General features: G+C 55.8%; 8 protein-coding genes across 8 annotated transcripts; 4 read left to right on the forward strand and 4 right to left on the reverse strand.

Moving 5' to 3' along the window:
- Positions 1 to 1,293: 1,293 nt before the first annotated feature.
- D7B24_005083 (uncharacterized protein) lies at positions 1,294 to 3,084 on the forward strand (the record flags this gene model as incomplete). The annotated part of the gene is made up of 4 exons (XM_028639245.1): positions 1,294 to 1,471; positions 1,539 to 1,605; positions 1,673 to 2,015; positions 2,095 to 3,084. 4 exons carry the CDS (start codon positions 1,294 to 1,296, stop codon positions 3,082 to 3,084), a joined length of 1,578 nt encoding a protein of 525 aa, XP_028499152.1.
- Positions 3,085 to 3,759: 675 nt separating this feature from the next.
- Positions 3,760 to 5,438, reverse strand: D7B24_005084 (uncharacterized protein; the record flags this gene model as incomplete). The annotated part of the gene is made up of 6 exons (XM_028639246.1): positions 3,760 to 4,056; positions 4,122 to 4,311; positions 4,361 to 4,409; positions 4,468 to 5,185; positions 5,242 to 5,382; positions 5,436 to 5,438. 6 exons carry the CDS (start codon positions 5,436 to 5,438, stop codon positions 3,760 to 3,762), a joined length of 1,398 nt encoding a protein of 465 aa, XP_028499153.1.
- Positions 5,439 to 5,990: 552 nt separating this feature from the next.
- D7B24_005085 (uncharacterized protein) lies at positions 5,991 to 9,529 on the forward strand (the record flags this gene model as incomplete). Its single annotated transcript, XM_028639247.1, has 10 exons — positions 5,991 to 6,120; positions 6,172 to 6,230; positions 6,310 to 6,414; positions 6,938 to 7,067; positions 7,132 to 7,192; positions 7,266 to 8,173; positions 8,251 to 8,371; positions 8,515 to 8,894; positions 8,949 to 9,123; positions 9,181 to 9,529. 10 exons carry the CDS (start codon positions 5,991 to 5,993, stop codon positions 9,527 to 9,529), a joined length of 2,418 nt encoding a protein of 805 aa, XP_028499154.1.
- A 35-nt stretch (positions 9,530 to 9,564) lies between these two features.
- Positions 9,565 to 10,744, reverse strand: D7B24_005086 (uncharacterized protein; the record flags this gene model as incomplete). The annotated part of the gene is made up of 5 exons (XM_028639248.1): positions 9,565 to 9,781; positions 9,850 to 10,203; positions 10,264 to 10,322; positions 10,392 to 10,630; positions 10,723 to 10,744. The coding sequence occupies 5 exons, from the start codon at positions 10,742 to 10,744 to the stop codon at positions 9,565 to 9,567; spliced, it is 891 nt and encodes a 296-aa protein (XP_028499155.1).
- Positions 10,745 to 11,222: 478 nt separating this feature from the next.
- Positions 11,223 to 15,828, forward strand: D7B24_005087 (uncharacterized protein; the record flags this gene model as incomplete). The annotated part of the gene is made up of 7 exons (XM_028639249.1): positions 11,223 to 11,430; positions 11,496 to 12,569; positions 12,681 to 12,690; positions 13,115 to 13,280; positions 13,331 to 13,785; positions 13,866 to 15,719; positions 15,801 to 15,828. 7 exons carry the CDS (start codon positions 11,223 to 11,225, stop codon positions 15,826 to 15,828), a joined length of 3,795 nt encoding a protein of 1,264 aa, XP_028499156.1.
- A 375-nt stretch (positions 15,829 to 16,203) lies between these two features.
- RPS4 (40S ribosomal protein S4) lies at positions 16,204 to 17,453 on the reverse strand (the record flags this gene model as incomplete). Its single annotated transcript, XM_028639250.1, has 4 exons — positions 16,204 to 16,555; positions 16,859 to 17,281; positions 17,328 to 17,366; positions 17,440 to 17,453. 4 exons carry the CDS (start codon positions 17,451 to 17,453, stop codon positions 16,204 to 16,206), a joined length of 828 nt encoding a protein of 275 aa, XP_028499157.1.
- Positions 17,454 to 18,305: 852 nt separating this feature from the next.
- Positions 18,306 to 19,985, reverse strand: D7B24_005089 (uncharacterized protein; the record flags this gene model as incomplete). The annotated part of the gene is made up of 1 exon (XM_028639251.1): positions 18,306 to 19,985. The coding sequence occupies one exon, from the start codon at positions 19,983 to 19,985 to the stop codon at positions 18,306 to 18,308; it is 1,680 nt and encodes a 559-aa protein (XP_028499158.1).
- An 891-nt stretch (positions 19,986 to 20,876) lies between these two features.
- On the forward strand, positions 20,877 to 21,480 carry D7B24_005090 (uncharacterized protein; the record flags this gene model as incomplete). Its single annotated transcript, XM_028639252.1, has 3 exons — positions 20,877 to 20,938; positions 21,013 to 21,331; positions 21,391 to 21,480. The coding sequence occupies 3 exons, from the start codon at positions 20,877 to 20,879 to the stop codon at positions 21,478 to 21,480; spliced, it is 471 nt and encodes a 156-aa protein (XP_028499159.1).
- Positions 21,481 to 22,143: the final 663 nt, after the last annotated feature.

A 22,143-nucleotide genomic window follows, 5' to 3' on the forward strand; every position in this document is an offset into this window, starting at 1 on the left:
GCTTCATCGAGCCATCTCAGAGCAAACCCGCGATACTAGATTTCTCGATCTAGATCACGTATTCTCCTTTGGAACTTCGTCAGGGGGTACCTTAGCTCTTGCTCTCGTGAGTCCACTCGTTTCCATCCAGACTCATGCGTGACTAACCTCGCATTCGAAGGGTTTTGGGGTACCCCGCCCAGTGGCTGGCATATTCGACATGTACGGTCCTTGCAACTTTTCAGATCCCTTTTGGACGTCGAAACTTCCTCATGTGGCTGCAAAGCTTCCCAAGGACCTGAAGAAGGATTTTATGAACGAAATCTACGATGAGAGGCCTGTCCCCATTGTCGGGGGCGTTTCGCTCGAAGGCCAAGCCCAAGGGCCTCCCGATTTCAGTGACCCTCGTCCAGCTTTTGCGATGACGCAGATTGCTAGTGGTAATGTGCTCGGTGCCATTTATCCTTCCAAGGATTGGAAATCGGTTGACCCTCTGCTGAATGTCAACCAAAACTTCCCTCCGACCTACATCGCCCACGGGGCGGCGGACACCATGGTACCGATTGGTTTGAGCAGAGACCTTCTTCGAGTACTGGTGGAACATGGGATCAAGTCTGGAATGTGCGAGATCCCTGGCGAGGAACACACATTCGCAGCAAAGATGCAAGTTGGTTCTCAAACATGGGATTTACAGCGAAGAGGGTTCGATTTCCTACAGAATTTAATATGATATCTGATGTATTCAAACGTCTAGATGTTGGAAATCCACATCCCAATGACAAGGCTTGCTGAGGAATTCAATGCGACTGCCGAACCTGTCGATGCCACATTATGCATCCTCAGATCTCCGACATCTCTGAGGGACCATGGTGGCGTATCGCTATTCCTGTCGCGATCCTTTGCCCCGAACGTCTGGTTCAAGGCCAGGGGCGTAACGGGGATCCATAAAACCCCCGAGTCATGTGAAAGACCGCGTGGCATAACCTGGGGCTGGTCTAGAAACCCGTGTTCCCCCATGGGGTTTGCTCCCCGCCGGGATATCCGGACGGGCTGTTGCGCTCGACATGGGGCTAACCGGTAACCTTGACTTCCCCAGATTTTGATGGCTGGTAGGTTTCAGTGTTGGACGCTCAATGCAGTGCAACTTTATATTAATGTCTTCATTCTCGTTGCCTTTCGTAACCTTGAAGTGTCAGCCTGCCAGACTCCTCTCCTCAACCCTTCAAGTCAACACTCTTATTTAGCATTGATCCTGGTAGTGCTGCTTAGCCGATTTCGTTGACGGCAATACCCATCTCAGCAGTATCCTTCAACATGACTCAAAAACAGACAGCGAATGTCAAAGAGAATGACGAGAACTCCGTCATCGGAGTGGACAAAGCCAATGTTTCTCATGCAGAGGTTTCTGTTCTGCCCGCTGAGCAGAGGATGAGCCCTTGGGAATGCATGCGGCAGAATCCCAAGATTGTACTTTTGACATTGTACGCCAATAGTACGTTCTTCCAATCCGTTTTCTGTGTGCTCTGGGTGTTCTAAGTTCCATCTGACATGCGTTGCAGTTGGGTCTGCCATGGTGGGTTATGAGAACCTCGCTCTGTCCGTCTGTCTCGCCATGCCGGCCTTCCAGTAAGTCTTGTTTTTGACGTGGTACGCAGCCTGGCCTGGGATACTGATCATTCGTCCCCGTCCACAGAATGACGTTTGCTTCTGAAGTCAACGGAACCCTCATCATACCCGCGTACTGGCAGTCTGCCTGGAACGCAACCTACAACGTCATGAGCATGCTTGGATCTGTGGTTGCTGGTTTCCTGCAGGACTGGTTTGGACGTCGCTCCGTCTTCCTAGCGGCCATCATCTGCTCCATAGCGGGCACTGCGATTAATTACGTTGCGGAGACTCCGGCAGTATTCCTCGGCGGCAAAATAGTCACGGGTTTCGCCGTCGGTCTCGTGCTCGCTGGTACTCAGACGTACGTCTCTGAGATAGCTCCTTTGCCCATGCGAGGTATTGCTCTTTCGGCAAACACCATCATGCTTGTAAGCTAAAGATCTTGTTCTCACTAAACATGTCTCAAGTCTTGATAGGTCAACGGAATACTGACTCTGATTCTTTTAGAACCTGGGCCTCCTCATGGCTATTTCTGCAACCTTCAGCCGTATTTCCATCATGGATCCGTCTGCATTCAGGATCGTCTTTGCCGCTGCCTGGGTCTTCCCCGGACTCTTGCTCCTTGGTCTTCCCTTCGTGCCCGAATCGCCGTACTGGCTCGTCATGAAGGGCAAGCAGCAAGAAGCCCGCCGTGCTCTCGAGAAGCTCTCGCCCGCCGGGTCAAACGTCGAAGCCGCACTCGTGCAGATTCAGTGCACAATCGAAGCTGAGCGCGCCCTGTCTGCAGAGAAGGCTTCGCTGGTCGACTGCTTCCGCGGCACCAACCTCAGACGCACCCGCATCATTTTGATCTGCATGTACATGCCGCAGATTGTCGGCGCCTCCCTGTCCGCCAACGCGCCCTACTTCCTCAACCAGACCGGCCTTGACAGCCACACGGTGGTAATGCTTGTGCAGATTGGTATCAGTCTTGGCGTGGTCTCTGCCCTTGTCAATGTCTTCTTCATGATGCGTCTCCGTCACAGGCCCCTCATCTTTGCCGGTGTCAGCTTCTGTGTCCTCATGTATCTGATCATGGGCATCTTCGGCACCATGGAGCGATCGCCCAGGAACCTAAAGATCATTGGCATTGCGCTCCTCATCACGTCTATCTCCTACGGCCCAGCGGTCGGCGCGTCAATGGCTGTCGCCGGCGAGACATCTGCCACAAGACTGCGCTCTAAGTCCATGGGCCTTGGTGCGGGCTTTTCTGCGATCTACAGCGTCATCTGGCAGGTTATCCTTCCGTATCTCTTCAACCAGGACCAGGCCAACCTCGGTGGCAACATTGGCTGGATTTTCTTCGCCATGGGAGCAATCTACTTGGCCATTACATACTTTGACGTTCCTGGCACCAAGGGGCGCACATATGCCCAGCTAGACACCATGTTTGAGAAGCGCGTCTCGGCTAGGCACTTTGAGAAATATCAGCTAGATGCTGACGAGATTGTGGCTTAATGGGCAGATTCTGTCGCGAAGGAGCTTGGTAGGAGACGAGTAGTGTTCAAAGTGTCGGGCGAGATGGAAATTGTGTTTTGCTTAGCGAGGTGTGATGTAGTTGCGATTCAATTGCATGAGTTTTCAAGGGCGTGGTTGCGATGTGTTCGAGGTTTCCGCTAATACTGACAAATAATTCGTGCTTTATGGGTCTCAGCCAGATCCATCATCTTGATATTTGGTGGGATGAACAGCAGAAAGTTCGACTATTATACCAGAGGTTTCTATGACAATTTGTCCTTGACGCCACGTAGGAGACGACTACGATGGCACATCGTCATTTCTCTAGGCTTGAGTCTCTGTCAGGAGGGCTTTGCGTAGCTAGGGCTGGCTAGAGGCCAGGGAATACGAGAACCCGTATATAAGGGTTGCAATGGGCCAGAATGCACATGTGGTTTTCTTCAATTCCTGTTATCTCTTGTCTGTGGACCTAGTGCGGAAGACCTCTTCACTCTGCTCAAACCCACTCTCTGACAATCTTACTCCTTGCTGCTTTGCGAGCTTCGAAATCATCATTGCTAAAGTCGCGTTCGGCATTTCAACTAAGCTTCTTGTAGTGTGTTATTCATTTGATACTATTTTATCATGTCCTACGTATTTTGCTCCCTCCGACTGTTCAACGATGCAAGGCGCCCATCAAGCTGCTATCCATCGCCTCAAGGTAGACCAAACCCCGCTGCGCTTCACTCCCACGGGCCGATGGAGCTTCGGACCCGGAACGGGCAGCGACGTCTGCGCCTTCTTCGCGAACGGCTTCTCTTTCACCGCTTTTCGCACCTCAGCAAACGCATCATAGCCGTACAGCCATGGCTGCACCTGCGGACAGGTCCACCGGCTGGGAAAGGGCCCATGCAGAGGCTTGCCGAGCTGCGACAGGAACAACTCGTCTCGCGCTTCCTGTGCGGGACCGTCTGGCATGTGAAAAGATTCTCGCTGTCTATTTGTCAACACTAAACCAACTGGGATAGGGCTTTCTCAACGCAGAGGGCGGGACGTACTTGTTTAAAGGTCTCTCTGACGATGGCGTCACCTCTTGATTTCCGGAGCTTTTGGTACATCTGCAGTGCCTGGGCTACTTGTTCTTTCGATTCAATGTGTCCGAGAAGCAATCCAAGGACGGCTGCGTCCTCGATGGCAGAGTTGGCGCCCTGAGCAAGATATGGAAGCATGGGGTGGCACGCATCGCCACTCGAAAGAAGTCAGCTCAAGCCCCAGGCAGATAATGGGACCAACTTACACAAAAACCATATTGGAATCCTCGTTGACCCATTCGGGCAGCTCCTCGACTGAAGACCGTTCAAGTTAGCAAAACTGTAGGAGAGGTCTGAGGGCAGGCTGCATTACTGTGCATGAGCTTCCATTTTTCAACAGTGTCGACCATTCCCAGGAACCGTCCCAGCACGGGGTCCCAGTCGCCGAAAAGAGCCCGCATCTCTTCTACGGATCCCGCCTGACGGCTGACGCCAAGGGGCAGATCGTCAGGGACTAGCAGCACAATGTTGTACATGCGGCCGGCGCGCACCGAATAACCCACTGCATGGGCTCCGGGACCGATCCAGAAGTGTACGGCCGGATTTGAGATCCATAGACGGAGCTCAGGGTCGGTCACCTGCTCAAGATCGAGGACGACGCGGTACGCCAGGTCACCCGTTGGCCGCGGCAGGTCGCCCTTTTTTGTAAAGAGGGTGCGGCTGCGAGACCAGAGGCCGTCGGCGGCAACGATAAGATCCGCTTTGGCTTTCAGGCCCGATTTGCTAGTGACTTGAGCAAGGTCAAAGTCAATGTCGTCGACCTTCTGGCCCATCTCGAAGCGGACGCCTAGGGCCTTGGCGCGCTCGAATAGCGATAGCTGGAGGTCGACGCGGTGCATGTCGAGGAACGGAGCGTCGTATTTGCGGCGTATGTTCTTGTCAAAATCAGACTCCATAGCGAGCACCTTGCCGGAATACCTGTGGACGAATAGAGACGTGGGCTCGGCAGCAGATTCCCATAGTTTGTCGGGCATCTGCCATTCTTGGAGGATCCGTGTGCAGTTTGGTGTCAGCTGCAGTCCTGCACCGACCTGAGGTGATGCTATTAGCTCTTTTTGCCATTTCGGCCGTTTCATGGTAGATGTACCTCGAGAAGCTCCTGTGTAGACTCGAAAACTGTGACCTTATGACCAGACAGACTAATGGAAATCGCTGTGGCGAGACCAGCCAAACCAGCCCCGACGACGATAACATCGAGCTGGACGGGCGACTGTGGAAGGATAGGGGACTACAAACTGTCAGTCAAGACTCCTGAGATGTTCCCGAGCCATGAGAACATACCATTTTCGAATGTTACGTTGGCATATACTGGCACAGTGGTGGATGACTGGGGAAGCTTGCATATGCTGGAGCAGTAACCAGCCACACCCTATCCAAGAATGGCGCATAGATGGATGGAGAAATATCAATAAGCACCCCATGTTTGGCTCAAAGCCAGCATGTGGTCCCGGCTGGGGCGATTTATCTTTCCGGGAAAGCCCAGCTCTCAGAAAACCAAGTTCGGCAGCTCGGTACGTTTCCAACGATCCGCTCCAGGTTGGGCCAGGAGGCTGGCGCAAGAAGCTGATTCGGCTTTGCCGTTAAAAGGGGGCCGGCAGATCCGGGAGGCGACTCCAGCCCGGCAATGCCGCGGATAGGGGGCGGCTACAGCTTCCCCGCGGCTCCCAATTCGACTGTCTAGAATTGGCTGGGGAATATCCAGACGTCAAATGAGTGTAAGTTGAAGTTGGCTGCTGGATTGTTGAGGTCGAAAAATGAATACCGGTGTCCTGCAGCCACAGTCTCGGTCGATTTGAGCAACACACTGCATCCTTCAAGCACTCCAAAGACACAACAATGCCTCCTAAAGGTCCTTTCCGGTTGGTGACGGTCAACACGGCGCCTGAGCGGGCAAAGAGGCTCATTGGAAGGATGACCGAGGCCCTCCGCGATGAGTACACGATAGATTATGTCGCCAATTGCGAGAGTAAGTTCAAGTTTCATATGAGAGAGGAAGATCTCTAGCGTATATTGACAGCAACACAAGGCATCGCCGAAGTAGAGGGCAAGGTCAAGGAGTTCAAGCCGGACGTCCTCGTAGGTTTTCCTCGGTTCCCTGGCGAGGCCCAGGAAGCACACAGACTGCCACTGATAGCTAGCACTAACGGCCAGTCAGTTCTCAGCATCCATGTGGTCGGCCGAGGAAGCTGTCGAGATACAGAAGATTGCGAGAGAGATCGTGCCCGAGATTAAGACACACGCCATTCCTCAGGGCTTGCAGGTGGAGAGGGGACCGGATGCCATTGTTGAGCATTTGCTTGAGGAGGTGCCAAAATTGCTGGGATGAGATAGAGCGTGTATACAGGCCAAGTGTAGATGCTGTGGTATCTCAATCGAAGTGACCCTGTGTCCTCTGTATTTTCGATGTTTGACCGTGATCATCGTGTTGATGGATCACTTGGGTACCTTGGGCACCGCCGGCCTGTCCTGCCTCGTGTTCTTGTTTCCGTCATGCACCCCGCACTTCAGGGACCCGATCCCCATCAGCACTCTCTGGGTAGCTAGGTCCTTAAGGTACCAAGGTAGGTAAGGTACCTAGGTAGCTTCAGCCCCTAGCCACCCCGCAGGAGCTCGGCAATGGTCTGGGGCAGTCGTCAGGCACCAGCAGGGCCATGACTTTGTCGATCCACTGCCCACCATCTGACCTTTCTTCTTCAGCCTGCATACACCTACATTGTGTCACCATCACAGGGCCTTTTCAACAGCCGCTCCACGTTGCTTAATTGATCGCCATGGATGACCAGGTACCCAAAGCGCGCGTCACCAGAGCAGCCGTTCACAAGGCTCGCCGGCCAAGAGCCGCGCGAGCGTGCGATGCTTGTCGAACCAAGAAGAATAAATGTGACGAGCTATACCCATGCACCTACTGCAAAAGTTGGTCGCCTTTTGTCTCTTCCTCTGCCATGTCCCTCCTGACCAGAAAAGCTGACATGGCCAGATCGCAAGCTCGAGTGTATTTACAAAGGCCAGGATGCTGCCAGCAGGCGCTATGCACCCGAGTGAGTCGCCCCCCCCAAAGTGTGGCATGACACCCAATTCTGAGTTGCAGCTCACTCATCGCCACATCTTCAGCTACGTACAACAGCTCGAGGATCATGTGAAGAGCTTGTCCAATCGCCTCGAGTCTCGAGAGTCTCGAGAGAGGCGAGAGCCAGACCCGCCGGCGGCTGCTGCAGAGGCCACGAAGCCCAGCGAAACGACCTTGCCGCTGGCAGAGGACCAGCAGCAACAGCAGCAGCAGCATTCGATATGGCCGGAATCGCAGATGGCGGCTGAGAACGAAGCCAACGCCAATGACAACTACGCTGCGTCAGACTACGATGCCATCCCGACGCCGCGCAGCACATCCACGAGACTAGCCGGCGAGCACGAAGTGTCCGGCGTCAATCGCCACACGCGCAACGTCGAGTTCTACGGCACCTCGTCCTCTGTCGCCCTACTATCCCACATTCAACGGAACGGCGGCCAGAACAGCTCGGCCGCTGATGACGCACACGCCCTTCTCGTCACGAGCCTTCACAATCCGTCCTTTCATTCTCCCGACACGAGCTCAGCCCGCGTCGATGCAGGCACACAGAGCCAGCCACTCCTCTACTCCCGCCACAGCCGAGGCTTTCTGGACAACTACTTCTCCGCCATCCACTACATTCATCCCATACTCGATAGGGAACTCTTCCTCCAGAGGTGTGAGCGCTTGTGGACCAGCGCCGAGGGCACCCGCGTCACTAGCTTTGCCGCCCTCTACTACAGCGTCCTTGCCCTCGGCGCCCTTGTCGGGGTCAGGCCTGACGAGCCTCTCGAGGGCCTGACCAATCTCCAGTGGAGCAGAAAGTTTTTCGACCAGGCCAAAACATATTGCAACCAACTCGGCATGGTCACTGATCTCGAGATGGTCCAGTGCTATTTCTTTCTGGTATCATCCGTGCCGTACATTTCGAGCCACGGAAGGACATTTGAGCTGACTTTAAACACAGGCCAAGGTTTGTCAGAACGAACTCAGCCCTCACTGTCAGTTTTTCCCTAGATCACAGACTGTTTCGAGCACTAACGGCCCCAGTGTGCTATATGTACGTCGGTCTTTCTGTCAGGACAGCGCTGGCCATGGGTATCAACCGAGGCCCCGGGCCCAATGCAAGGACAGATACGGCGAGATTGAAAGCAGAATCCCGGACCTGGTGGTAAGTATTGAGATGTTGCAATGTGATCGACAAAGACTTTTGAACGGGTACTGATGTGTTATGCTCGCCTCAGGGGCCTGTACTCCCTCGAAACGTAAGTTACGAGTATCACTTTTCCTAGACCACCACTCTAAGGTTCGCAGTGAGTTGTCCTTCGCAATGGGCAGGCCGGATACATTAGGAGCAGATCTCTACCACACCCGCCCGTATCCTTTCATACAGGGCTCACCAAACGCCGACGCCAGTCAGCCCGAGCTACTCGAGCCTCTCCATTGCGCCATCATCAAATCCATGGTAGACTTTTCGCGACTGACGAGGACAGTCTGCCTTGGCATCTATCTGTCCGATACGCCTGTGCTATCGACGACTGCGCTTGCTTTCCAGATTGAGAAGGATCTTGACCGATGGATCGAGAGTCTTCCAGAGCAGATTCGACCAAACATCTCCGCAGGCCCGCCGTCAACTCTCAAGGCCGCGCGAGACCCTCAATGGGCGAAGCGGCAAAAGCTGGTCCTGACCATTCGTACGCCTCTTTGCATGCTCGTGATTTCCGCGCACGTCATCTGACTTGAATTAGGGTATCATAACATGAGGATTCTTTTGTTCGGATCACTGCTGCTCAAGTCGTCCGGGACGGAGCGCGCATCGATCCCTGATGCACATGAGGCCACGGAGAAGTACCTCGATTCGGCCTCGAAAACTGTTGAAATCATATATCGAACACACGAGCACAACGACTTCTTCCGTACCTGGTACGTGGTCTTTCTCTGATCTACCTGCAACTCATCCTCTCTAACAGCCTCTCCAAGGTTCTACAATACCACATACACAGTATTTGCCGCTTCCATCATCCTCGTGCACATTACACGTTCGTTAGAGACCGACAACCAATATCTACTAGAGCGTGTCGGCATGGCCATCGAGATCCTCGAGAACATGGACGAGTGCGTCGTAGCCCTAGAGGCCGCCAAACTACTGCGCCAGGCGAAGGAGAAGGCGCAAAGCTCTGGGCCATTCACCTCCAGCCAGGCTGCTTGCGACTTTGAGGGAACCATGCTCCTAAATCAATACTGGGGCCCCTTGGACCTTCTAGGCGGCGACATGGACCTGGATTTTGCCTTTCAGTTCTCGGACCTCGATGCGCCCGGCGCGTCTTGAGGCGATGAGCTATCTCACGACAGTACCAACCCATCTCAACGTTGCATTTGCTCATTCTCAAAAACGTTGATCAGAGTGCCAATGTGGGGCAGTATTTCGACGGCGAACTCATCATCATGCCTTATGGTCACCTTGGGCTTGCGGCCCGCACCGACGCCAGCAGGCGTACCTGTGATTATGATCGTGCCGGCAGGCAGCGTGGCGCCCTGCGACAGGACGCTAACCAGTTTGGCGACACTGAAGATCAAGTCACTGTGTAAAAACATCAGTCAGTTGATCTTTGACCCAGACACATGGGTTTCAGAGGGCGATATACGTACTCGGTACCGCAATCTTGCATGACCTCGCCGTTCTTCAGACCCCGGATATGCAGCGCTGCGGGATCCGAGATAAGCTCCTTGGAGACGATCGCGGGACCTATGGGACAGGACCCGTCAAAGCCTTTGGAGTAGCACCATTGCGACTGGGCGAATTGGCTCGCGCGGCTGGAAACGTCGTTGCAGGCCGTATAGCCAAGAACATAGTCGAGGGCTTCGGTTTCGGACACATTCTTGCATGCGCGGCCGATGATTACCGCGAGCTCGGACTCGTAGTCGCCCGTGTCGTCTGCCTGTGTGATCGCCGGGAGCAGTGTCGGCGCGGGCCAGGGGCTGGCGAGCGAGGTGCTTGGTTTTCTAGCCGTGTCAGCACACACAGCTTCATCTCTAGAACATGCTGCTCGGCTCAGCTCTTACAAGAAGACGGTTGGGACTGTGGGAATCGGTGCGTCTAGTTCTTTGGCGTGCTGCACATACTGTGAGGGTTGTTAAAAAGGCAACTCCCTAGGTGATGGGATCATTCACTGCTCTCGGGGCTCACTTACATTCAGGCCAATGCATCGGATCGTGCCGACCTCATGAGGCGCAACGGGAGAGAGAACCTTATCGACCACCTCCCGCTGCGTCGTCTTCGTGCCAGGGCTGAGCACGGAGGAACCTGACCAGACGAGCACAGGCACATCTTGACCTTTGCGCAACGCAACACCGACATCGATGGTGGTTGATTCAGGCTCACCAATGAGGACCTTGAGGGCGTTGGACTTCGGGATGAAGCGAACAAGGCCTGGAGGGGTTGTCAGATTTCTGAAGCGGCCAGTTGCACGTAACACACAGGTGGGCTGAGGAGAGTGTAGAAGGGACTGGCCAGCTACGTACGCTGAAATGACGGTAGAGACATGATGACAGGGTCTAGATCGGATACATTCGAAGTGAATCGCTGGAAGGAAACTCGACGAGCTCGAGATTCATGGCTTCTAGGTCGCTCGAAATGCCACGCGACATTCTTTTCAATCGAACCATTCTCGTCTTCATCCTTCCATGGATCAACGATCCATGGTCCGATAGCCCTAGCGTACACCTTCGCACTGAGGACTCGAGGTCTCCTCATGCGGAGTGCGGGTGTCTTGGCAGGGTTCGGGATATCCGGATGCTCCTCCGGGATCGCTGTCACAAGGGAGCTCAACGCCATGCGAACCCATCGGGCTGTGTCCGAGTGGATTAGTCTCAGACACAATGACATCGTCGGTATGGTACACAAGGCTTCAGATGAGTCGATCATTCAAAGCCCAGCCTCCCGATCTGTTTGGGTCTCTCATTTCACAGCACGAGATCCAAAGTATTTCAACCTCGAGCATCATCTCCCTAATCGCAGAACGATGGGGTCCATCCACGCAGCCGAGCATGGCGAGTTCCGCCAATTCCTACCAGATGTGAACAACGCTCGGTTTACGGCCATGAGGAAACAAGACGCCTCTGAATACGCTGAAGGTTTCAAACTCAACAGGAACCCCCCTTGGCTGCACGCTCTCTACGTCCACTGGCGGAAGCTCTTCCAGGAGCCTTACCGGGGGATCACAACGGATGGTGGGCATGCCCCTGACTTTATAGTGACAATGACCATGACAATAGCTAATGTCGGGTTTCCCCAGGGAACATTCGCCCGGATCTATTCAAGATTCAAGACGAAGGTATCCCAATCGAAGACATTGTTAGTTCAGCAGATGCTCTGCTGGACATGCTCGACGAAGAGCAGCGTGCGCTTGTCAGCTACCACATTGACTCTCCAGAATGGCGGTCCTGGTCGAATCCCGAATTTCTCCTGAGCGACAAGGGCCTGCGCCTCGACAGACTAAGTGATGCGCCTCAGATCAAGAATGCCATCATGCGTGTTCTCCAGACGTCGCTGTCGCCAGAAGGCTACGCCAAGGCCGTCGCCGCCATGCGCATCAACGGGTTCCTGGGTGAGCTCGTGCAGGCGCCGCGCGTGTGCAATGAGTTCTCGTACAACTTTGTCCTCTTCGGACAGCCGTCGACGTCGCGGCCCTGGGGCTTCTCGTTTTACGGCCACCACCTGTGCCTCAACATCATCCTCTACAAGACTCAGATTGTTGTCTCGCCGTGGTTCACGGGCGCCGAGCCGAACCTCATCGACGGCGACGGCCCTCACGCGGCGACGCGGATCCTCCACGAGGAGGAGGTCCTCGGCCTGCACCTCATGCAGAGGCTATCACCGGAGCGCCAGGCGGAGGCGCAGGTATACAAGCTTCTCAAGGACCCGGCCATGCCCAAAGGGCGCTGGAACCACGACGACCAGCGCCATCTGTGCGGGGCATACCGCGACAACCGTGTCGTGCCGTACGAGGGCATCCTCGTGGGCGACATGACGGCCGCAGAGCAGGATCTCGTGTCACAGATCATGGGCCAGTACCTCCTCTACCTTCCAGAGCAGGCTCGACTGGCGCGGATGGAGCAGGTCAAGGCCTGGTATCACGAGACGTACTTTTGCTGGATCGGGGGCTTCGGCAACGAGGACGCCTTTTACTATCGTATCCAGAGTCCGGTTATCATTGTCGAATTTGATCACCACTCCGGCGTATTCCTGACGAACAAGGAGCCGGCCAAGTTTCACATTCACACCTTATTGAGGACGCCCAATGGGGGCGACTACGGTATGGCGCTGAGACCGTTGATGGAGGGCATGGAGCAGGGATTTGTGTGGGAAGGTTAGCTGAATAGTACTGCATAATGATAGCCCTTTCGTCTTAGGAGCGAAAATTGGACGGATGGTACGGCAATATCTTTCTAGATGGATCTCCCCTCTGGTTCTCGTGTAGGCATTCGGTGGTTCGCGATATCGCCGAGACTAACACCTCAACAAGCGCAAGTCATGAGCTTGAGCTGATGCCAGGGGATGTTCTTCAGGGGTTCCCCCACCTCTACATGATTCGGAATGTGGAGGTATCCCCCTCACTCCCCGCCCCAGTTGGCGGGGTCGTCCTTTTTCGGAGGGTTGCCCAAGCCCGGAAATCCCGAGTTTTGGGGGAACGTGGGCGCAAGATCCGAAGGACGACTGTCACCGGCATCGTGACTAGGCAGATGGAGAATCTGTGGCTCATGGCTTCCGTTCAATAAGGGTTGAGCAAGACGCGCGACGTCGCGATTTACTTCAAAACGTTCATGGTCCGGCGGGTTTTGATGGGATTGCCCGACAGTGAGAGATACACAACTAGATCACGTCCCAGAACAATTCTGCCGAATCACACTACAGTGTCCTGCCTATCACTTTCGCTCTCACCGGCCGGAACAAAGCCGGCAATATGACCTTCAAAGAGCTTCTCGAGGAGCTCACGCTCCAAGAGAAGGTCACTCTTCTCTCAGGTCGCGACTTTTCTACAGCAGCTGGCGTTGAGAGGCTCGACATACCGCCCATCAGAGTATGAACGCCTCATCACGAGCAGCAGAGCATACACTGACACAAATTCAGGTCGCTGATTCCGTCAGTGGCATCCGTCCCGCGGGCATCGAAGCGGACCTCACAACAGCCAGTTTCCCCAACACAGCATGCTACGGTTCGACGTGGGATGCCGAGCTCCTGGGTCGCCTGGGCGGCGAGCTCGCCCACCAGGCGCGCATGAAGAGCGCCCAGGTCGTGTTGGGGCCTACCATCAACATCCATCGTGATCCGCGCGGCGGCCGCAACTTTGAGTGCATGAGCGAGGATCCCCTCCTGTCGGGCCACCTTGCCGGCGCCGTGGTCAACGGCATCCAGGCCATGGGTGTCGGTGCGTGCCCCAAGCACTTTGTCTGCAACGACTCGGAGACGCTGAGGCACTTTTACGACGTCAAGCATTCGGCGGACAGCAGGACCTTGAGAGAGGTCTACCTCGCCGCCTGGCAGCATCTGTTGAGGACATCGGATCCTGTGGGCATCATGACGGCGTAAGGATCCCCTATTCGAGGCGTAGGAATCATGCGCGAGAGGCGCGAGAGACAGGAGACTGACGTGAAGACCAAACCAGATACAACAAGGTCGATGGAGCTTTCTGCAGTGAAAACAAGCCCTTGATGGAGGGGGTGCTCCGGGCCCAATGGGGATACAAGGGCATCACCATGTCGGACTGGTTCGCCGTGCACAACACGGCCGCACCCATCCAGGCAGGCCTCGACCTCGAGATGCCGTTTCCCATCTTCAGGGGTGCCACGCTTGTCAAAGCCGTCGAGTCGGGCGAGGTGACCGTCGGCGAGGTCGATGCTCGCGTGCTCAAGATGCTGGAGCTGCGGGATCGGACCAAGGCGTGCCACGGCATCAGCACCGAGAAGTCCATCATCAATGAGAAGACGAACCGGTTGGCCTGGGAGCTGGCGGCCAGCGGCATTGTCCTCTTGAAAAACGAACAGGAGGCACTGCCCCTTGACCTGACACAGTCCTCTGCCGATACGGTTGCCGTCATTGGGGAGTTCGCGCGAGACCCTGTCATCACTGGAGGCGGCAGCGCTTCATGCACGCCGCAGTACAGAAGCTCTCCCATTGATCTCTGGAAAGAGGCTGTAAACAACGCAGAACGCGTGCGATACTCTCCTGGCGTGCGGACGCGACGAATTATCCCTGTCGCCGACACCGATAAACTCGTTGCCAAGGATGGCCGTCCAGGCGCAGACGTGACCTACTACAACGACGACTCGCCCGAGCCGCTCTTGGAGGAGCACCAGGACAAGCCCGTCGTCTGGATGCTCGGGCAATTCAAGCCAGGTCTCAAGGTACCTGGGTCCCGGCTGACGATCACAACAAAACTGACGCCGTCCACGTCCGGCGATCACACCCTCACCATCAGATGCACGGGAGCGTTCACCCTCACCGTCAACGGTGAAACCGTCCTGACGGGCTCAGACAAGGGCATCCCGACGGAGCAGTTCATCTTCAACCACATTCTCCTCGAGACAGGCACACAAATATCCATGGAGGCCGGCGTCTGCTACGACATTCGTCTCGACATGGCCGGCCCTCCTGAGCTCGTCATCGGCGAGCCGACCCCCTACGCGGCTAGTCTCTGCTTCGAGGAGGCCTACGACGAGCAGCAGGCCATCGCCGACGCCGTCGCCCTGGCCCGCACCTCCGACGTCAGCGTCATCTACGCGGGACGCAACGAGCAGTACGAGTCGGAGGGCTTCGACCTCGACGACATTCGCATGCCGGCGAACCAGGCCGCCCTCATCAAGGCTGTGGCCGCTGCGTCGAAGAAGACGGTGCTCGTGCTGCACTGCGGGAACCCCATCGACGTCAGCGCCGTGGTCGACGACATCGACGCCGTCGTGCTCGCGCACTTTCCCGGCCAGGAGGGCGCGCGGGCCGTGGTCGACGTGCTGGCGGGCACCGTCTGCCCGAGCGGCCGGCTGGCGACGACGTGGTTCAAGACGCTCGAGGACGCGCCGAGCTTCGGCAACTTTCCTGCTCAGAAGCTGGAGGACGGCAGCGTGCAGATGGAGTATGCCGAGGGCGTCGAGGTCGGCTACCGCTCTTCACAGGCGGCGGCCGCAGACAGAGTCCGGTGGCCGTTTGGCTTTGGCCTGTCGTACACGACTTTTCAGTATGAGGGGCTCGGCGCAACGGCGGAAGAAGACGCGGAGACGGCCGTCTTGCGATGCAGTGTCACGGTCAAGAATACCGGCCGAGTCGCTGGCAAGGAGGTCGTGCAGCTGTATGTAACGCCGGCGGACGAGACGGCCGTGTCACGACCTGAGAAGGAGCTCAAGGCTTTTGACAAGGTCATGTTGCAACCGGGCGAGTCGAGGACGGTCGAGCTCACGGTAGATCTCAAAGTAGCGTGCAGCTATTGGGATGAGAATGAGGTCGCCTGGAGGATGGAGCCCGGAACGTATGGTGTCTTGGTCGGCGGGCACGCGGTGCCATTTTCTGTCAGCAAAGGCTCGTTGTGGAACCATCTGTAGAACAATAGACGCGTCTTTATGCTCAACTACGAGTAGTTTACATCGCGTCGTAGTCCGTCTCTACAATGACAAGTGTCTTGTCAATCCTGTCGACATACTCCAGGCGAGGGACCTCGGCCGTGAGTATAGACAGGAACAACAGCCACGATGAAACGACGTGTATCGTGGAACACAGCACATGATCACAGGTCACGTTCAAAGCATCGGAAGAGGAATAACAGGTAACGTCAGGGTGATCTTCAATGGCATGGTATTGCTGGCTACAGCTACCCGCCGGGTAGTAGTTCATAAAGCCGAAAACTCGAAATCAGCCCTGTACTCCGTTTGTCTCATGCTTTGCACTCAACACCCTTTTTGAAACCCTGTTTGCTCCCCCGCCCCCATTGTCCTGGACTAGAAAACATGAATCGTCTACTGGCCAGCAATGGCGTGGGCGCGACGGCGGTCACGCTCCTCGGCGATGGTGAGCTTGACACCCTTGCCCTTGGGCAGGGAGATCCAGGGCTTCTCAGAGCCGATGACGAAAACGTTGCTCTCACGGGTGGCGAAGGTGTTGTCAATGGCATCCTTGACGTGGATGATGTTGAAACCACCATCGTGGCGCTCACGGTGAGTGATGACACCAACACGACCCATGTTACGGCCACCGGTGACCATGGCAATGGCGCCGGTGTCGAACTTGATGAAGTCGGTGATCTTGCCAGTGGCAAGGTCGATCTTGACGGTGTCGTTGACCTTGATCAGAGGGTCAGGGTAGCGGATGCTGTGGGAAGAACGCAACGTTAGCATACGTGAGGGGAAGGGAGACACATACAGCCGCAAAGATGGTCGCTCCAATCTCGTCGCGGGGGTTTGAACGGAGAGGCTGCGAGGCAACAGGTGGCAGCAGCACGCTTGGCAGCAGCAAAGCCGAAGCGCGCTGCGCACGTACAGGCCGAGAGATCCAGCCTCCCGGAAGAGGTGTTTATCTCTTTGCTCTTTCCAGTGTATTCATGATCCCCCCCGAGTCGACCAAAGCTTGATCCAACGGCTGAATGATGTCTTACGAGGGCATGATTTGACTCACGTCCTGGCATCGTGCGTGACCAAGAATGGGACTCCACCACGGCCAAGCTGGACACGCTTGACCTTGCCGAGCTTGTACTCGGCCTCCTCAGCCTGGATACGGTGGACGGTGAAGCGGCCCTTGATGTCGTAGATGAGGCGGAAGTTCTCGCCGGTCTTCTCGATGGTGATGACGTCCATGAAGCCAGCGGGGTAGGTGATGTCGGTGCGGACCTTGCCGTCAACCTTGACGAGGCGCTGCATCATGATGGAGCGGGTCTCGCGGAAGTTGAGCGCATACTTGAGGCGGTTGCGCAGGAAGACGATCAGGGGCATGCAGTCGCGGAGCTTGTGGGGACCGGCCGAAGGGCGGGGAGCGTAGGTGCCCGACAGCTTGTCGAGAAGCCAGTGCGAGGGCGCGCTGAGGCGCTTCTGGTGCTTCTTGCTGTGAAGAGAGACAAGTCAGAATCCCGTTGATACTGGCTGCATACCGACCATTGACATGGCAGCGAGCGCCGACGACGTTGGGGCTGCGAAATGCGAGCCCGTCATCTCGAAGGCATTGCGAGTGTCAGGTAGAGGGCGAGATCGTGGTGAACTTACAGTCCCTTGCCCATCTTGACTGTTAGTACCGAGTCTGGTGGATGGAGATTGTTGGTGGTGAAGGTGAGGTCAAAGGTCAAGTCCACACAAAAAGTCGGGCTGTACACAAGTGTGGTCCTGCCTGGGCGAGAAAATTCTTTGTGGAGGTAGGTTTTCTTGCCCTGGACAGGCGGGACTGCTCGAGAGCGATATCATTGGTTGTATTATATGGGCCAGTGCCGACCATCTGTGTGCTAACCCACCACCGACTGACCGAAGTGACCCCACTCATCCTCGGTGTAGTGACCGAGATCCGTACCACGACGAAGAGAGACGGCTGTGAAGCATACCATCTACAGGCGACAGAGGATGGACAAGACGTGGTCATGAGGAACCAAAGGCGTCGAGGAAACTCTTCTCACGATTGATGATTTCTAGAAACGGTACACACAACTGCACGCAACGCACTCTATCGGACACGTGAATCGACCCAAGCAGTGATGCCGTTTTCGAGTCTCCCCCCTTCTTGTGTCAGAAGCGACAGTTCTCCATCTAAATCATTCCCATTTGCCGTGTCCCGTTGCCGAAGCCATTTTTTTTTCTACTCGCCAGCCAGTCGTAACTTGGCCACGAGGTAACAAATTGAAAGTGCGCCGTTCGTTCGTAGGACGATGCCAAGCGCCGGGTATATACCCATCCTTGGGTCCTGAGTACCATGAAATCAAGTGGATGGCCCCGCAGGATACCATGAGTCGTTCTGCAATACCTTCCCTGTTGATAAAAGAAAAATCGCTTGCATCAGAGGCCCATCGTCGAGATGAGGCTCTAACCGAGCAGCAAGCTAGCATGCCTGACCGTCAACGGCCGGGCGTGTATTTGCTCTGAGGTCATAGAGACACCAGATCAGAGTCAGATGCCATGTGCCGGCCAGGAAGGTCAGATATCTCTGAATCGTCAAGCAGAAGGCGGGAAATGTCCATTTCGCCAACACTTCCCATAAATGCTGTCGTTGAGGCCTCGGTCAGCTCGAATGGCTGCGGCACGACGGGCAGTTCCTCGTTTTCCATGGGCGACACGGTCCAGCGAGTGAGGTCTTCCTTCCATGCTAGTTGGGCAATAGACGATTGGTGCGCCTGGCGTGGCTGAGAACTGCCGCTCTCCTTTGTTGCGTTGGTCGATGTGTCGACACTGTCGTTTCGCTCCTTGAGCTCCTTGAGATGCAAAAGACCTCTTTCGATCCTTTGGTATACATCTGGGTACTTGTTTCGCACTCGATCTCTCAAGTCGGTGGGCTGGCGGCCCGAAAGACTGAAGCGCGGGTCGCGCTGAATTTTAGTCCATGACGGTCCGTACTTGTCGAGCCCTTCCAGGATCTGCAGGTCATCTTGTTCCGAGAAAGGACGTCGCTCCCGCCGATGCGACTTTTTGAAAGGCCCATGAATCCCGAGTTCTGCCAAATCTTCAATCTTTTTCCGATGCGCGCGGCTCTTCTTGTGCTTCACCACAGCCTCAGCATCATTGGTGTTCTGCTGACACTGGTCTGGGTCGAATGCTTCATCAGGGTCAATGAGGATATTCTCCGAAAGAAGGCCTGTCTTCGCCTTTCCCTTGGACTCCGCAGGCGGCGTGGGAAGAGGATTGACCGACGCCGTTGACTTTTCCTTGCCGTTCTTCCGAAGCTCTGTCGGACAGCACGTCCTGAAGCGATCCTTGAGATCCCCCGCCGTGCGGCTGTTGAAGTTAAACTCGGGGTCGGCGAGAATGTCTGTCCACTTGCCCACACCGTGTCGATTTACACCGAGCAGCAAGTGTGTGGTCTCCGATTCTGACCACTTCCTTCGGGGCTTCATGGCCTTTTTTCTCGTCTTGACGCTCCCCGGCTTTTGTGACTTCGAGGGCTCCACCTCCATGGGCTTGTCTTCGTGTACCTGTGGCAGTTCCCTCGCCGCCGGTTGGCGCTGCGCCGCATCGGGGTCAGGTGTATCGAATTCGGTGGAAGAGATTGGGGGAAAGAGGGCGGCGTTGGGTGGAGGTTCGTGTAGTCCGTTGATGATGGGCGGCATGGGCGGCAGTCGGGTCTGGGATGCTGCCTTTTGTTTCTTCACCGGCTGGGGCAAATGCATGAGGTCGTCCTTATTCGTCATGGCTCGGTGTCTCTTTTTCGATGCGGAGTCGTCCTTGCCCTCAGGCCCATCGTCAACTTCCTGGCCTGGAGCATACATGTGGCTGGCCTCATCCGTTTCGCCGAGGAGCAATCTCAGCGGGATGCGAGGAACATTGGCGATGGCACTCCTGTCTGTCGCGGCGTCCCCGTCCCTCCTAGGGTCTCGCAGCGTCGCCCCTGCATCATCGTATGCGCCCGCCGTCTGTGATAGGGAGCCATGGTTGCTAGTCGGCGGTGCGGCACCAAGGAGCTCGTCTCGTCGACCAGCCGTTGGTGCGAGGGGTGTCAGCCGGTCAGAGGCTTCGGGGAAAGCTTCGGTGAAGGGAGGAAGGTCGATGTGTCCGAGCTGAGGGGTTGTCGCATCGTTGAGCAGGTGGATGAGGCGCGGTTCGATGAATGCCATCGTGGGCGAGAGAAGTCGGCTCTTGCATCGAGGTAAACCTGCGGTTGAGCACGTAGGCAGCGAGAGGGGGGGTGGGAGGAGGGCACAATGAACAGAAAGGATGTGCAAGATATAAGAACAGACAACAAACTATGAAGTCGTAGAGGGCGGGGCGGGTATTTTTGGCCGAAGCAGCTGCGTGGTCAATCAAGTCCGGCTCCTGACGGCACACGTTTTGCTCCGCGAAGTCATTCTCAGGTCGAGGGGCGACACGGCTCAGGTAGGTGGCAGGCACCTACTCCCAGTCGGGAGCAAAGATGAGGCAAAGAGGGCACTGGCCGAATAAGGTTGCCTTGGCGCTCTTATCGACAGATGTTTCACGCTACCGGAGCTTATCAGCACGTGGGGAAGGCTTAAGTATCAGTCCACTTGACATGGACGGGAGGGGCTTGGACTCGGAACTTGGGGCCTTGAAGGTGGAGAGGCACAGACTTCGCCTCTCGCCCCCTCCCCCTAGCTACCTAGCAATGAAGCAAGGTACCGTACCGTCAGGCCAGGGCTATCCGGTTTCGGGTGTTGACTGATTTAGACGTCTGAACAACAGTGGGGAGACTCTTTATTATTAGAGGGAAGACCGAGCCAAAAACAGAGAGGAGACTGAAGTGGCTTCATCGTGTTTGTTGTTTGCTCGACTGGATTGGCCCCTCGTCCCTCCAATACTCGTCAAGCTGCATCAACTTGCGCTGTCGCCTCCCTCTTGTTCTGCCAGCCCGTGTTTGTCCTGCAAGGCTTTGTTTGTCCTGGGTAGTCTGTCGACTCTGACGTTGCCCGCGACCCGTCGCTTCTCTCCTACGTCCATCCCATTCTCGCGTAGCACTGCATCGAAAGTGCCCCCCGAAGGACGGAGCAGTCATGGCGTCTGCTCTGCCGGGGTTTCCCCGGACAGTATTCACCATTTTAGAACCCCTGTCGCTGTGCGTCTGCATATCTATTTTCTACTGAAATGTGGAATGATGCGGGCAGTGTACTAGTACTGACACGCCGACAGAGTCGCAGGGTTCCTTGGAGTCGTCGTAAACCCGGATCAGTTTGTCGCTGATCAGATAATCCAGCAGACCCCGCCTCTGCACTCGGACAATGGTCGCATGGTGACTTTGCAGCTGGGAAACCTCTACCTCCTGCTCGCCATGATCGGTGTCGCGGTCTTGTCCTCCACGAGCGAGATCAGAGTAGTACGGAACTACCTCGTCGCGCTGTGGGTGGCCGACCTTGGGCACCTGTGGGCTTGTTACCATGGTCTGGGGTATGGCCAGTTTGTCGACGTTGCGCAGTGGAACGCCATGACATGGGGCAACGTCGGCGCGACTGTAAGCATGACTACATTCCACCCACTGCATCGATGCCTGCTGACTGATTGATGATGCAGGCCTTCTTGTGCCTGACTCGAACGGCGTACCTGCTTGGGCTTTTTGGCCCAGATGGTCTGCCTCAGAAGGTGGCAGTGAAGCGACATTAGAGGAGTTGGCTTTCCTTGGGGCTTCCGAAGCCAGGATCAAGTCTGCAGGGTTGTGTTTGCTGACCACGACACCGCGGCAAGTCGAAACGATTTGTCGATGAATGCCTAGCATGAATCATGGTAGCACAGAACGACGGGGACGGGGCATTGCAAGGCGGAGTGGGTGTTGACCAAGCTGAAGTGTGAGGAAGGCGCAGGGCCAGCTACCGTGAAGAAGACCGTGTAGGCATATAGGAAGCTTTGCGTTTTGACCCAAATTTAGGATCAAGTTGAAGACGCTCGTGAGGGAAGGGTGATGCCTCTCCGTTGAAATGGGCCAACCGTGGGTCAAATGATTTGCAGCACTGCCATGGCCCCTCACCATGTCTAGCCACGTTGAGTAAGCCGCATGCAGGATGGATGCAAGGCAAAGTATCAGTCTGCGTGCTGCGTGAACAGGCTTCACACAGCGACGAGTGAGGTGCTTGAACCTGAGCACTCTGAGGCACCCAAGTCAGCTTAGGAGGGGAATGTACCTTACGGGTAGGGAGGTAAGTGAGAAGCAAATGTAGATACCCTGCCTCGCATCTGCCTCACAGTGCCAGGCCGAGTGCCGAGCTGCAGCTACTGGGTTGTTGCTCTGAGAATGGAAAGTGGGTACGTAGCTCCAGTGCTGAAGGTACG

Source organism: Verticillium nonalfalfae, assembly GCF_003724135.2.
Source record: "Verticillium nonalfalfae strain VnAa140/NRRL 66861 chromosome Unknown scaffold_3, whole genome shotgun sequence".
NCBI classification, from domain to species: Eukaryota; Fungi; Ascomycota; class Sordariomycetes; order Glomerellales; family Plectosphaerellaceae; genus Verticillium; species Verticillium nonalfalfae.